The sequence below is a fragment of the Megalobrama amblycephala genome, linkage group LG14, assembly GCF_018812025.1.
Source record: "Megalobrama amblycephala isolate DHTTF-2021 linkage group LG14, ASM1881202v1, whole genome shotgun sequence".
In the NCBI taxonomy this organism is placed as follows: domain Eukaryota; kingdom Metazoa; phylum Chordata; class Actinopteri; order Cypriniformes; family Xenocyprididae; genus Megalobrama; species Megalobrama amblycephala.
Window position 1 is genome coordinate 29,185,301 of NC_063057.1, and position 16,801 is coordinate 29,202,101.

At 38.4% G+C, this 16,801-nt stretch overlaps 1 protein-coding gene across 1 annotated transcript in view; it reads left to right on the forward strand.

Moving 5' to 3' along the window:
• LOC125245150 (complement C1q-like protein 2) overlaps positions 1–16,801 on the forward strand; it is a 158,544-nt gene that overhangs the window by 98,829 nt on the left and 42,914 nt on the right. The window contains exon 3 of the mRNA XM_048155640.1: positions 4,735–4,866. Coding sequence (XP_048011597.1) covers positions 4,735–4,866 — 132 coding nt within the window. The remainder of the gene's footprint in view (positions 1–4,734; positions 4,867–16,801) is intronic.

Here is a 16,801-nt window from a genome sequence, read left to right on the forward strand (position 1 = left end):
GCACTTGATAAAACACAATGGACCAACACCAGCAGACGTCACGCCCCCCCAAAACATTACTAACTTCAGAAACTTCCCACTAGACTTCAAGCAGCTTGGATTGCAGTCTTCCTTCAGACTCTGGGACCATGATTTCAACATGAAATGCAAAATTTACTTTTATCTGAAAAGAGGACTTTCGACCACCGTTCACTGTCCAGTTATTTTCTCCTTAGCCCAGGTAAGATGCTTCTGACGTTGTTTCTGTTTCAGAAGTGGCTTGGTAGTCCTTTTCCTGAAGATGTCTGAGTGTGGTGACTCTTGATGCGCTGACTCCAGCTTCATTTGACTCATTGTGAAGCTCTCCCAAGTGTCTGAATCGGCTTTACTTGACAGTATTCTCAAGCTTGTGGTCATCCCTGTTGCTTGTGCGCCTTTGCCTACCCAATTTCTTCCTTCTAGTCAACTTTGCATTTAATATGCTTTGATACATCACTCTGTAAACAGCCACCACATTCAGTAATGACCATCTGTGACTTACTCTCTTTGTGGAAATGATTGTCTCCTGGACCATTGCCAAGTCAGCAGTCTTCCCCATTAGTGTGGTTTCAAAGAACAAGAGATACCCGGAATTTATACTGTAGGGATGGTCATTTAATGAAACTCAAATGTAAATATTCTAATATTTTGAGATACTGGATTTTGGACTTTCATGAGCTGTACGCTCTAATCATCAAAATTTTTAAAAAAAACTTGTGAAATGTTTTACTTTACATGTAGGGAATCTAGAATATATGAAAGTTTAATTTTTAAAAATAATTTACAATAAAAAAATGAAATTTTTCACGATATTCTAATTATATGACCAGCACCTGTATATATACATAGGAAGTAAGTGAGCAGAGTGAGAAAGTATGCTGAGCATGTGCATGCATGTTATCCTGCTTGTTCAAATTAGTTATTAAAGTTTCCTAAGAGGAATATACAGTTTTGTGCTTCTTGTCTACATGAAGATATAACAGTCAGTACTGGAGAAATTGAGAAATATACTTTCTAATAATTCTATATAACATAGATGTTATCTTGCCAACCTTTTCAATTTTTTATGTGATACAAATGAGGATGTAATATAGGAAGTAATAGCAATACCATAGTTAGGAACTGTCTATAATAGTACAAACTATAACAGGGAGGAATTTAAAAAATAAAGAAGGAAAAGAAAAATATATATTTTTAGGTAAGGGTCTGTAGGAGGCAGTTAAGTGCACATGGAAGAGATGAGTTTTCAGCGTTTCTTGAATACAGATTGGTTGTCCAGCTGGTCGCTCTGTGAAAGGATGGTTGAAAACAACTTAATCAAGTTCTTCACTCAAGTAGGGCTTCACACAAGGGCTTGACAATGCAAGGACTCCAGTTATGCAATAGATAGCAGGGCTGGGAGAATAAATCAGGATTGATCTCGATTCATGGATCAATTCTGAGATTTCCCGAATGCATTGCGATTCTCTTGAATCGATTCTGAGCTCAGTTTTAACAGCAGATGGCGCTCTTTGGCTGGTTTTTAACCACACACACAAATGCTGACAAAAAAGAGCGCTTGTGCATTTGGCTATGTATCAGACACACTCTACCACTGTTTCCAGCTGACTAATCACTTCTCCTGAGTCTAGAAAAAGTGGTCAGACAGATGAAATATTCCTCTACTGTCCCTGGCTTTTTAATATAGCATGTGCAGCACACTTCAGCAAATAATCAGGGTCTGATCTGAAGCTTTTACTGCAGGCCTGTTTAACAGCCTGAATGTCATTTGTGCTTCTGCACGTGTCACAAATATACTTTCATTATTGATTAACCACTATATAGTTTATGGTGGTTTACACACCCTGACGGCACCTTTTATGAAGAAAAACAAATAAAAAACAATCTGACAACACAACAAATTCAGACATGTCAGTCTTGTAGATGTCAATGTACACATTATCAAAAGTGTCGATTCTTCCACTTTCCCATAACTTAAGAAGATATTCTTGCATGTGAAGGAAAACCACACATATAATTATTAACTCAGTGTAAGACTGGAGGCTTGGGCTGCTATTTTTAACAAAAAGCAGTTGAAGTGCATAATTCAGTTATTCATCTGACTCCAAAAGTTATTTTTTAACCTCTTATTCTTAAGGTTTAAAGTCTTAAAGTAAAAGTCTTTTTAGAACTGATAAGAAAGTACAGAGTAGGGAAATTTACAAACCCGATTCCAAAAAAGTTGGGACACTGTACAAATTGTGAATAAAAAAGGAATGCAATAATTTACAAATCTCATAAACCTATATTTTATTCACAATAGAATATAGATAACATATCAAATGTTGAAAGTGAGACATTTTGAAATGTCATGCCAAATATTGGCTCATTTTGGATTTCATGAGAGCTACACATTCCAAAAAAGTTGGGACAGGTAGCAATAAGAGGCCGGAAAAGTTAAATGTACATATAAGGAACAGCTGGAGGACCAATTTGCAACTTATTAGGTCAATTGGCAACATGATTGGGTCTAAAAAGAGCCTCTCAGAGTGGCAGTGTCTCTCAGAAGTCAAGATGGGCAGAGTATCACCAATTCCCCCAATGCTGCGGCAAAAAATAGTGGAGCAATATCAGAAAGGAGTTTCTCAGAGAAAAATTGCAAAGAGTTTGAAGTTATCATCATCTACAGTGCATAATATCATCCAATGATTCAGAGAATCTGGAACAATCTCTGTGCGTAAGGGTCAAGGCCGGAAAACCATACTGGATGCCTGTGATCTTCGGGCACTTAGACGGCACTGCATCACATACAGGAATGCTACTGTAATGGAAATCACATCATGGGCTCAGGAATACTTCCAGAAAACATAGTCGGTGAACACAATCCACCGTGCCATTTGCCGTTGCCGGCTAAAACTCTATAGGTCAAAAAAGAAGCGCAGGCGTTTTGTCTGGGCCAAGGCTCATTTAAAATGGACTGTGGCAAAGTGGAAAACAGTTCTGTGGTCAGACGAATCAAAATTTGAAGTTCTTTTTGGAAAACTGGGACGCCATGTCATCCGGACTAAAGAGGACAAGGACAACCCAAGTTGTTATCAGCGCTCAGTTCAGAAGCCTGCATCTCTGATGGTATGGGGTTGCATGAGTGCGTGTGGCATGGGCAGCTTACACATCTGGAAAGGCACCATCAATCCTGAAAGGTATATCCAAGTTCTAGAACAACATATGCTCCCATCCAGACGTCGTCTCTTTCAGGGAATACCTTGCATTTTCCAACATGACAATGCCAGACCACATACTGCATCAATTACAACATCATGGCTGCGTAGAAGAAGGATCCGGGTACTGAAATGGCCAGCCTGCAGTCCAGATCTTTCACCCATAGAAAACATTTGGCGCAACATAAAGAGGAAGAAGACCTAAGACAGTTGAGCAACTAGAAGCCTGTATTAGACAAGAATGGGACAACATTCCCATTCCTAAACTTGAGCAACTTGTCTCCTCAGTCCCCAGACATTTGCAGACTGTTATAAAAAGAAGAGGGGATGCCACACAGTGGTAAACATGGCCTTGTCCCAACTTTTTTGAGATGTGTTGATGCCATGAAATTTAAAATCAACTTATTTTTTTCCCTTAAAATGATACATTTTCTCAGTTTAAACATTTGATATGTCATCTATGTTGTATTCTGAATAAAATAAAAATTTGAAACTTCCACATCATTTCATTCTGTTTTTATTCACAATTTGTACAGTGTCCCAACTTTTTTGGAATCGGGTTTGTACATACATATATATATAAAACTAAGAGATGAGTCAAAGTTATTTTCTGTTGAAATCAACAGTGCCACAAATGATGTGAATTGAGATAAACATCTACTAAGCCTGGAACACCCCACTAATTATGATTAATAACTAACTTGAACTACTTATTTATCTGAGGCAATATAAATCAAGTACAAAAGACAGTGAATCAGGACACTATAAAAGGAACATGAGAGGCTGTGAGGATGACAGAGCAAGAGCTGGAAACAAACATCAGTGAAGAATGAAGGCTTTAGTATGTATACTGCTGCTGTTGGAAACCTTTGTGTTTGTCGTCCAGCAGCAGGTAGATGGAGGACTCAATGAGAATGAGATCAGTCAACAGATCAGCTCTGAGGACGGAAGACAGAATCCACCTCAAACAGACACTTTGAGAGCTGAAGCTTCAACTGACAGACAACAATACTGTGATCTGGGCATCCCTGACATCCATGCAGCACTGAGAGAACTGACCGCCACCGTTACAGAGCAGAAAGCAAACATCAGAGAACTGACCGCCACCGTTACAGAGCAGAAAGAAAACATCAGAGCTTTAGAGACGCAACTGAAGGAACAACAGACGTTTATCCTGGAAGAGCTGAACAAGAAAACTGATGGTACATCACCAAAACATTCATTTATCAATGATCCTCAAAGTAAAACATCAATGCAATACATTGTATAGTGTAAATGTTAGTGTAAAGTTGAGTGTATACTGTGTAAATTGTGTTATCTATTACAATAATCAGTGTAAATGTCATTTAACAGAATCTTTATTCCTTCACAGAAATTTCAAATCTTACTCTGAGTCAAGTGGAGTTGAGAAAGGAAAATAGAGGTGAAAGTGTGCTTGAATGATGTTAAATTCAGTGTATTCATTCTCAGTGTAATACAGTAATATATCACAATATTGCTTATGTTTTTTCAATAACAGACAGAGAAATAGCTTTTTCAGCTTCAATGCTGGAATCTGGCAGTGGATATATTGGTCCTTTTACCACTGAAATCACACTAACCTACAGGAACGTCTTCACAAACATAGGGAACGCCTACAACCCAATTACAGGTAATTATCAATGAAATGGAGTCATAAAACTCAGTTTATAGTAATGAAACCTTTCTGCTCCATTCAGACCTCTCTGCAGTTGTGAATACAAAAATTGTTCATATAAAAATTAGGACACTAGTTTGAACTAAAAACTGTAAACTTTTAGTTTTGTGTTTTGGCCATTCATTTACAGGACAACAGCGTTTTGGGGACCTGGAAAGGCAAACTTTTGAAAGTTATTTACAAACACTCAAAGTGCAAGTTTTTGGAAACAGTACTCCATGTAAACTACAAAAATGTGAATTTGTGAAAATGGTGATGTCATATTCATTACTTGTTCAGTCTCTAGGTGTGTAGTGTTCATTTACAAAGTGACATCGCCAACTACTGGCCTGACAGCAGAATACAGTGTTTTAAAGTTGTTTCCATGGATCTGTGTGAACAAGGATCATTGTGACAATGTTGTTGTCAGTACACATAAAAAACAAAAAGAAAACACATGTCTGTTTTTAGGACATTGTTGGGTAACACTTTATTTTACAGTGTCATTGTTACATATGTTACATATAGTTACTATAGTAATAACTGTAAATTATGCATAATTACATGCAACTAAACCTAAACCAAACCAAACCCTAATCCTAACCCTATAGTAAGTACATGTAGTTACTTAATATTCCTCATTACTTAAATGTATAATTACAGTGTAACAAAGACACCCCTTGTGTAACCCATTGTTGTCTTGTAAACGTAGCCTGAAATCATCTGCCATCTTTCAAAACTATTACACAGTGTGTTTGGTAATTGAGCAATAATACATGAAACAGCTGATTCTGTATCTCTTGTTATTTGATTTAGGTGTTTTCACAGCCCCACTGAAAGGAGCGTACATGTTCAGAATCTCTGCATATGGTCATGGCGGAACTCCATCAACTACCTCCATTTTTAAGAATGGAGAGCGTTTGGTTATGGCACATGATAATCACCCTCAGTATGATTTAAACTCCTCAAATGGAGTTGTGTTGATCCTGGAGGTTGGAGATGTTGTCTATGTTAAGCTTTGGCCTAACACAAGGATATTTGGTAGCCTGTATAACTACAACACTTTCAGTGGTTTCCTACTGTTTCCCTTAAGAGAAGAGGAGCTTTGTAGAATGTGATTACAACAATTCTGAACCTTCAGTTTATGATTTAAGATTAAGTCATAAAGAATCATTTACATATAAATCTGTATTAATTAGGACTAATGTGTTTGAAATAGAAAACTGTATAAAAGTCTGAGTTGTATATACTTGTAACATTGTATACAGTGTAAAGGTTTCAGCACTGAGACAGACAGGACATGAATATCACATGACTCAAAAGTAGGGCTGTCATGATTCATCAACTAAATTCTAGTACTCTACTCTTTGAAAAAAAAAAAAAGAAAGAAAAAATCCTCTATTGCAATTTACCCGTGTCAAGTAATGTCAAGTTCACATTGCATGATTTTTAAACTCATCAGATCACTGTTCTTTTCACACTGTACGACTATCTGGGACAGCATTCAGTCACTGCTGTGTGCAGATTGCTTAATGGATCGGCGACAGGAGGTTACATATTGCATGACTTCATTATAAGAAAAATCGCTGACAACTCTGTCTGGTCTGTCTCTCTGACTACGCTTCACAACCAAACACACATGAGGAGTGATAAGGGAACAACACAAGGACACGTGTGAGAACAGAATTGTTATTAAAAATGTTAGAAGCTTGTGATCTAAATTGTCTATGCGCTACCAGGATTTTTTAATCGCAGACAGGTACAGATATTTAGCATGCCAAATATCTCATTGTCGATTCTCTCAAATAACAAATTTTGTCTCAGATTTTGCGCATTTTTAGGCGATTTCGCTAAATCTGTAAAAGATTTGTCTGCTGAGTGAAAATGGGGCCTAAAATCATGCAGTATTAACTCTACAGTAATATTTTGACAGTTATGCAAAGTGTAATAATCACCAGGCCATTTGTTTGTACAGTATGTAATATTCCTGTAAGTAATACTATTTCTGTAGTAATACTTGGAATTTCCTGTAATAAACCTGTGGTACTTAATTGTGTTATGTAGTATTCTGTGGTATTCCTGTAAACTTTTATTTTTAGAATATTATGGTAACATTATATGATATTCCTGCAAGAAAAGTGTTGTTTGTCCATGATAAACCTGTAAAATTACATACATTATAGTCATAATCTGTAAGCATACAGTGTGTAGTACACATGCAAAACAAGGCTTTAGTGATCACAAGTTAATATTCAAGGTAAATAACTGTGGGAGGTCATGTTAGAATGAGACATACCATATACACTTGTGTTATTACATTTGATTATTTATTCACAACACATTGCATGTTCACAAACATCTTTATTCCCTACAAACTAGGGTAAAAGCACAATGACTCAAAGAATGAGTCATTGTGCTCATTTGAGAGTTTGTTGTGAGCTTCTTCTTTTAAGCATCTTGAGTCCTCATCAGGGAAATCACATCTCATCTTTCCTGTGAGGGAAAATAGGACAGCTTAGCTGAATGCCACTGCATAGTTTAACAGAGGTATGGTGATGGTTAAATGGTAATGGGTCATTGAATTACTGAAAAACTCATTTTCAATAATTGTACAGTATGGAGTCATTTATTAAAATAATATCACACCTACCATGGCTCAAGACATTTTTAGGTTTATGTCAACATTTTTCTAAAATGCCAAGTCAGAGCACCAGCTGTTGCTGTTATAGCCACTAAAGAAGCTATTGTAGGATTTCTGTATGTTGTGAGTGTTACGTCACTGGATCATGGAAGGTAAATTTATTTTTTAAGAGCTACATAATCTTGTATGCCCTCTAAATTGAGGTCGTAATGTCCGTTCATTGTTCTCAGGGTCCTTTTTGCAAGCATTAGGGCAAACTGAGTGAGAGCAGTCACCTTAACGCATCTCTCACAGAAAACCCTTGCTCTTTGATCCACTGTTGCTTTCTGGGTCCAGTCATGTCCTTGTCTAATGCCCGAGTGAAGGTTTCTTTTTGGTTGTACTGGTATTATTTTATTTGTGTTTGTTTAGATTTGCTTTGTGTTACTGTCACCAAATTCTGTTTCTCTATCAATTGTATCGGTTGTCTTGGTTTCAGCCATTTTGCAACTTACCTTTGTCAAAAAATCCTAAATGATTCCAATAAGAAAAGTAGAGGATTCTAAGTAGAATTTCTATCATATTTTGGAACCATTATAAGATTCCTATAAGAATTGTCTTTAAATTGTAAATATCCTGAAGGACCAGTTCTATGGGATTTTTTACTGGGATCCATTGGACTCTTCAGGTGTATATGTGAATTCAAAGTGATTTTTTTTTTTAAGTAAACAAATAGTACTTTTCTGACTCTTGCAACTTAATCTAACTCTCCTCAACATTGACACCATTCAGAGAATATCAACTTATGTTAGTAACATAATAAACAACATGGCTGCTGTGCAGAGAGGGTTTTCCTTTTTTTTTCCTGAGTGTTGATCAATAAATAAGAGTTAGTAAAACCTACCTATGTAATAATGTTTATGCAGTTGAAAATAAAGCATACTAGCATACTACTCTTAACAGTTGTAAGGCACGGATGACGGTGTAACCGAGCTTCTCTATTGGGTTCGCCTAAACACTTTTGAATAATAAAATAATGAAAACGAGACTCAGAAGTTCCATGAACGGTGCACAATTTTTTTAACTTTATTCGCGTGCCCATTCCTCTCTTGCCTACAGCAAGCCCCAAAGGACAGAATGTATTACACACAAATAAATGCAACATCCCTTTAGCCTAAACTTCAACTCAACTCAGAATTTAACCTATTAAAACTGCCCATCCCCTAAAATAAACGTTTGTGATTGCTCCACCCAGTTCCATACTGTGTCAGTATCTGGATTGTTCTGCACCACATGATAAATCAGACAGACTCATTATGTTATCTGCACTGATGAGTTAGTCACAGTCTCTTTCTCAGCCACCTCAGTGGAACAAGGCATGTCATTATTTGATTGTTCATCACTCACCACATTCACGTCACGTCTGGCGGAAGTTAAAGACAACTTTGGAGTGCTTCTCAGCTTTAGCCAGCTTGATACACAGACACGGGGGGGACCAGTGTAAGCTTCTTGGAAGACAAACTCACCTGTGGAGAAGAGTTGACAACAAAGTGACATGATCCCTTTCATTTTCAATGGAGCGCTGGCGACTTCCAGCTACACAACCAACAACGATCGTTGGCAACAGAATGTAGGCGTGTCAAGTGACACGAGACACATGACAAAAGTTCCGAAATTTTAACTTTATGCAAATGTCCAGCTAATGTCGAGAGTAACAACCAACAGGAGTGAAGTCAGAGGAGTGCACGTGATTCGTCTGCTATAGTGTGGTGTCGTGACAAGATGGAGGAGTTGATTTTAGCGATTAGCAATTTCCTTGTACTTTACGATATGTCTAAAGTGTCAGATATTGTGGGCATATCAAGTAAGTTTCATTACTTCACTAAACTGCTTGTAATATAGTTTACTTATTAATTGTTTACAGTGTGTTTGTCCTATTCTAATAATTTAATTAAAAACGGCACTATTTAACAATTTTATAGTTGTATGATTTAATTGAAATATTTCTATTACAAACGCTCATAATAATGTTATAACACACTCAAATGTATCTAATATGATAAACAGCGCTGCTTAACCCACAACGGCTTGACTAGAAGAAGCAGAAGCGAATGTGGCATAATAAAAGTTCCGCTAATTATCGAGGCGTGTGTCGCGCTCGTCTCTCGCATTATTAGTCATTCCAGTGGCCTAGTTCAGCTCCAACATCACTCGGCCCTGCTCAGCTTCATACTACAGTAACGTTAATAATCTCATCCATAAACATGATTTCTGCCTGAGTCCTGTCCCCATTGTTTTCCACCAGCTATGAGGTGAAGACGACATCTCTGAGGATTCCGCACTCAAGCTCCTTCCATCATCAAGCTACGACTTCATCTGAATAGGCGACCACTGATTGGGAAACACCCACTAGTGTTCTGCAGGGTTACATACCTGCATGATCTTGTGCTCATCAACTACAAATCACTGTTAGTTCAATGTCTTCACCCATGTGTGCTGTCAGTTTTCATCAAAATTCAATGTTGTATCAATGTCACCATGCTATCTGGGTCACCACCAGCCCATGTTTCGGCATTCAGACATTGAACCTGGAAGTGTTTGTTTTTGCACACAAAAAGTATTCTTGTCACTTCATAACATTAAGGTTTAACCACTGTAGTCACGTTGACTATTTTAACAATGTCTTTAATACCTTTCTGGACCTCAAAAGGTGCAATGACGTTGTTGCCAATGTAGGGTTCTGAAACCCTCAGATTGCATCAAAAAATATCTTAATTTGTGTTCTGTTGAGTATCCGGATCAAAATACTGATGGCTCAAATCCAAATAGAGTGTGGATCTGCTGAAGGACCCCCTAAACAGACCAAAATATCTCAGAATTGTTTAGAATAATTTAGTTCGACAAGTGTGTTCTGCTGACAGTTCCACAAACAGGTCAAAAGAACTTAGAAATGACATGAATGCTTTGATTCAAGAAGGAATACAAAGACAGCAGTCCAGGATTTTCAAGAAGGCAGAGAAAAATGTGGCAAGGGCAACGAAGGGCAACAAAGGATTGATCGAAGGGCCAAAGAGATTATTCGTTTGCTTAGAAAACAGCAGATGATTACTTTGAAATTGATTTTACTAATAAAATGATCTTTCGTGTTAAATTCTTTTGTTACTGAAATTCACCAGCTCACAAGGGGAGTTGAATCACTAACCACAGGTCATTCAACCTCGCTTGTGGCTGATTGAGGGTTTTAACTGCCGTTCTGTTGAGTTCTGGAAAAAACTGGGCCAACACTTAGCAGATGTGTGTGAGATTTAGATCAAAACAACACCTAGAGGATACTTTAATGTAACGTTCACCACAAGCTCTAAGATGAGACCAAAGCCCTGCATGATGCTCACTTAAAGGGACAGTTCACCTAAAAATGAAAATTGTAGGTGACTGTTTCTTCAGTAGAACACAAATGATGATTTTAACTGCAACCGTTACAGTCTGTCAGTGGTGTAAGCTTGTGAATGGTAACACAATCTATAAGAGTCAAAAAAACATGCACAGACAAATCCAAATTAAACCCTGCGGCTTGTGACAACACATTGATGTCCTAAGACACGAAACGATCGGTTTGTGCGAGAAACCGAACAGTATATATATAATTTTTTACCTCTAAAACACCACTATGTCCAACTGCGTTCAGCACTCGCTTAGTGAGGTCTGATCGCGGTCTGACAACGGCGCGAGACATCACTTTTGTTATCAGAGCACGATTTTTACTACTCAAAAAAGCTTTGATTTATGATGTTTTAAGACTTTAATCAAGAACCACAGAGAAGTCTTCTGACCAAACTATAATTTAAAATGCTTATAATTTAGGCCAGACTCGACTTACTTTAACTAACCTGAGAATAATAATAATAAGGTTAAAGATGATAAGATCAAAGTTCACACCACAAAACAACAGCTCACATTATGATACCGTAAAACAAGTTAATTTAAACTCTATCATAAGTGCATAAATCCAGTTTCCCAAAATCTAGGGCATTCTTAGATCTGTGTGAACGGGGATCGTTTTGACAAAGTCATTTTCAGTACACGAAAAACGCAAAGAAAACAATTGACTGTTTTTAGGACATTGTTGTCATGTAAACGTAGCCTGAAATGATTTACCATCTTTCAAAACTATTACACAGTGTGTTTGGTAATTGAGCAATCATACAGGAAACAGCTGATTCTGTGTCTCTTGTTATTTGATTTAGGTGTTTTCACAGCCCCACTGAAAGGAGCGTACATGTTCACATTCTCTGTATGTGGTCATGGTCCAACTGCAGCAGGTGCCTCCATCTTTAAGAATGGACAACGTGTGGTTATAGCATATCAGTATCAGCCTTAGAATGATTTAAACTCCTCAAATGGAGTTGTGTTGATCCTGGAGGTCGGAGATGTTGTGTATGTGAGACTTTGGCCTAACACAAGGATATATGGTGACCAGAATAACCACAGCACTTTCCGTGTTTTCCTACTGTTTCCCTTAAGATAACAGGAGATTTGCAAAATGTGATTCCAATAATTCTGAAACTTCAGTGTATGATTTAAGATGAAAATCATGAAGAATCATTAACATATGAACCTGTATTAATGAGAACTAATGTGTGTTTGGAATTTAAATTAAATTACTGTATAAAGTCAGTATAATACACTATACTCATAAGTTTTGAGCTGTCTGTACATGTAAGTTTGTATAAAGAGTTTCAGCACTGAGACAGACAGGACCCATGAATATCACATGACTCAAAAGTAAGGTTTTCACAATTCCTTGATTAAATTTGTGTACTCTATTTTAAGAAAATCCTCTATTTACCCTTGTTTGATTAACCGACAAAATACTAGAAGAGGTGTATATCCACGGAGAAGAATCCATGAACTGCATTATTAAACTGTTTTCTAAGGGCTCGTTCACACAGAATGTGTTTATGCTTTGAAAAACGCGGGACGCGGGCAGTGGAACGAGAAAAGAAAAAGAAAAAACGCAATGTCTTGAGATGCATTCTTTAAAAAGTTGAACTGATTTTAACTTGAGCACCACGTTTTTAGAACGTCACTTTATTGTACAGTTTGTAATCCTGTAATATTCTTGCAGATATTAGCCCAGACATAGCCCTTAACCTGTGTTCTGCAGTGAGGGGCTACTGATAATATTCTAGAAATAAAAGGTTACAGGAATCCCACAGAATGCTACATAAACACAATTAAGGACCACAGGTTTATTACAGGAAATTCCAAGTATTACAAAAGAAATATGACAGTAGTACTAAAATAATATCACAGTAAAATTACATACTGTACAGGACAAAATCCTGTAGTAAATACTGCAAAAAAAAAAAAAAAAGGAGAGAGAGAGAAAGAGAGATTGCGCGTGCACTTATGCAATTAGCTTATTTCATGTGTAGTGAGGTTTGTGATCAGGTGCGGCGTTTGAGTATGGCAGTTTTCTGACGTAAAACATCAGATAATGATGATACTGGTTAAAGATAATACAAATATTTTTAGAAGAACGGATCTGACCATTGGTAGGTTCCTAATAGTGACAATTCATGGTAGCGGGGTCTCGCACGATGAGCGCTCTAAATGGCAACTTCCCTGATTGGATCCCACTTCAGGATTAGAGTAGTTTTTTTTACCTTTGTTTTTGGTAATTAAAATGTGTTTTTTTTTTTATTATTTTAACAACGTAGACATCACAATGGCAGTTTATACATGAGCATATAAGCTACATCTATACATGTATATATTATTGAAAAATGAACACTTAATTTTTGTGTGGAGTGTGCACGGTTTATTGCATCAATCGCACATCGTTTTGATTAGCTGAGATACAGACCTATCTTGTCTTCCCTGGATGTTTTTTTAACGAAGAAATTAAATAATAGCAATCAGGAGAATGGGAGCAGTAATGAAAAAAACATGAGGACTGTAGTGCTTTCAGTGGAACGTCATCTGGGCCTACAGTTTCTAATGCAAATTCTATAACAGACAACGTTCCAGTGTCATCAACCGGCATTAGCTCCAACACTACAGAAGATATCAGCAAAACTAAAAATGAAGCACAGAGGCAACCGCGGCTATTAGAACATGCAACACTCCGAGCAGTGAAGGCATGGGCTGATTACAAGGATGTGTGTGCAGGTAAAAAGCCATCAATAGCAACAGCTATTACTAACAACAGATCTGCTGAGAAGAATGAAAATTGAGAAAACTTTGGTACGTCGAACAGGTTACCTGGGACGTCAAGGCCTGCCCTTCCGTGGGCATGATGAGAGGAAAGAGTCAAACAACCAAGGAAATTTTTGTGAACTAACTGATGTTTTCGGAGAAGCTGACGAACCTATAGATATTATACACCAATCAGGCATAACATTATGAGCACTGACAGGTGAAGTGAATAACACTGATCATCTCTTCATCACGGCATCTGTTAGTGGGTGGATATATTAGGCAGCAAGTGAACATTTTGTCCTCAAAGTTGGTGTGTTAGAAGCAGGAAAAATGGGCAAGCGTAAGGATTTGATTGAATTTGACAAGGGCCAAATTGCGACTGGATCAGAGCATCTCCAAAACTGCAGCTCTTGTGGGGTGTTCCTGGTCTGCAGTGGTCAGTATCTATCAAAAGTGCTCCAAGGAAGGAACAGTGGTGAACCGGCGACAGGGTCATGGACGGCCAAGGCTCATTGATGCACAGGGTGGCCTGTGTGGTCCGATCCAACATACGAGCTACTGTAGCTCAAATTGCTCAAGAAGTTATTGCTGGTTCTGATAGAAAGGTGTCAGAATACACAGTGCATCACAGTTTGTTGCGTATGGGGCTGCATAGCTGCAGACCAGTCAGGGTGCCCATGCTGACCCCTGTCCACCGCCGAAAGCGCCAACAGTTAGCATGTGAACATAAGAAATGGACCACAGAGCAATGGAAGAAGGTGACTTGGTCTGATGAATCACATTTTCTTTTACATCATGTGGATGGCCAGGTGCGTATGCGTCGTATACCTGGGGAACACATGGCACTAGGAATGCACTATGGGAAGAAGACAAGCCGGTGGAGGCAGTGTGATGCTTAGGGCAATGTTCTGCTGGGAAAACATCTCGGGATACGACTGTAACCCTGGTTCCCTGAGAACAGGGAATGAGACACTGCAAACTAGAATGCTTATGGGGAATGCCCTCATGTGACAGGTGTCTGAACGATAGTCGAATCACGCCAATCCTATTGGCCGGCGACAGCCTATGGCGTACTACTAGTGCGCCCAGACAGGGGGGAAACCTGAAAAAAAAATTGCACATTTTTTTATCACTAAACTACTGTCATAAAAAGTTATAGTTTTGTATATACATAACTCCTGAATAAAAATTAAAATGTGTTTAGAAATTTGATTGGTTGGTCGATAGTGAGCGCAAATGCAGGTGATAAGCGGTTTTATTAAGCGAGTGAGTCGTTCACTCACGATTCGTTCAAACAGCCGATTCATCAAGAATGAGACAGATGTTTGTGAATGGGTCATTGAATCTTTGACTCAAATGATTTGTTCAAAACACTGAATCATTCAAAACACGATTGAGCGTTGCTGTGAGATGCGCTATGTGATCTTTGTTTGGATTCATCGGATCTATTTTCGCTGCTAAAATAGACCAAAACAGTCATTATTTCGTCTAAAATGTAAGTGACTTAATATTATTAACTTGTTTGTTGAACTGTCATATCAGTGCCCTTGTCTGCCACTAGAGGGCACTCCAACCCGGACTCTTGTTTTCACCCCTTGGACTTAATTTCCCATAACCCACTTCCCGGACTCATTATCCCGTTCATTGCACCCAGCTGTTTTGTGTTTCATCATTAGTGTCTGCCTACTTATACCCGGTTTGTTTTCTGCTTTGGTTATGGTGTTTTCATGTATGGTTTTCCTGGTCTCTGTTTTTGGTTTTCGTGTTTCTTGTTTTTTGTATGGACTGTCTTTATGGATTTTGACCCTTGCCTGTCTGTGGATTACGTTCTGGATTTCCCCATTAAATGCTGCACATGGATCTTACCTGTTTGTCTCTGTGATTAGGTGAAACCCCTGGTCTAAAGTGACTGTAGCAGGCAGCCCAGATGCATGGCAACGAGACGCAGTGTCTTGTTCCCTGTTCTCAGGAAACCAGGGTTACAGTTGTAACCCGAGATGTTCCCTTTCAAAAGGGAACTCACACTGCGTCCTAGAACGCCATTCTGAGGGGAGTGTATGCCTACAATGGCTGAGAAGAGAGCTAAAACACTCAACTCCTTCCGGTCACAAGCTGTCAGTGGCATAACTCCCTACGGCCACTGCCCAAGCTAAAAAAGCCTCAAAGAGGCCTCCACAGAGTGAAAGGCCTGCCAAGGCCGCTCAAAGGTTTGGAACCAACAGCTTCAAAGGAATGGGTTCCTTTAAGGGAGAATGGCCAGAGGACTGAGAGTCACTTACAAGGGGGACAGAGGTCAACCCCAAGGGCCACCAGGGAGGCCGAACTGGCCCAGCCAAGGGCCAGTCAGGCCAACAACCTGTCTGAAAGAACAGAATCTCTAAAAACTTCCTCAGAAAGGAAAATCCCGTTTCAAAAATGAAAATAATGTCATTTATTACTCCCTCTCAGTTCAGCGTATGATTTCAGATGAAGTTCAGCGTATGATTTAAGATGAAGAATCATTAACATATAAATCTGTATTAATGAGGACTAATGTGTGTTTGAAATTTGCAATAGATTACTGTATAAATGTCTGAGATGTATATACATGTAACATTGTATAAAGAGTTTAATCACTGAGACAGGACCCATCAATATCACGTGACTCAAAAGTAGGGCTGTCACGATTCCTCGATTTTTTTTTTTTTTTAATCCTTGATTGCAATTTACCCATGTCAAGTAATGTCGAGTTCACACTGCATGATTTTCAAACTCATCAGATCACTGTTCTTTTGACACTGCACCACTATCTGGAACAGCATTCAGTCACTGCTGTGAGCACATTGCTCCATGGATCGGCGACAGGAGGTTACATATTGCATGACTTTACAATAGGAAGAATTGCCGACAACTCTGTCTGGTCTGCAAACTACACTTCACAACCAAACACACGAGCAGTGATAAGGGAACAACACAAGGACACGTGTGAGAATTGTTATTAAAAATGTTAGCCTGCAAGAAGCTTGTGATCCAAATTTTCTGTGTGCTAGCTTGCAGTGAAAAGGATCAAAAAAAGAAAAAAAACAATATTAATTTTTAATTTTTAAAAAA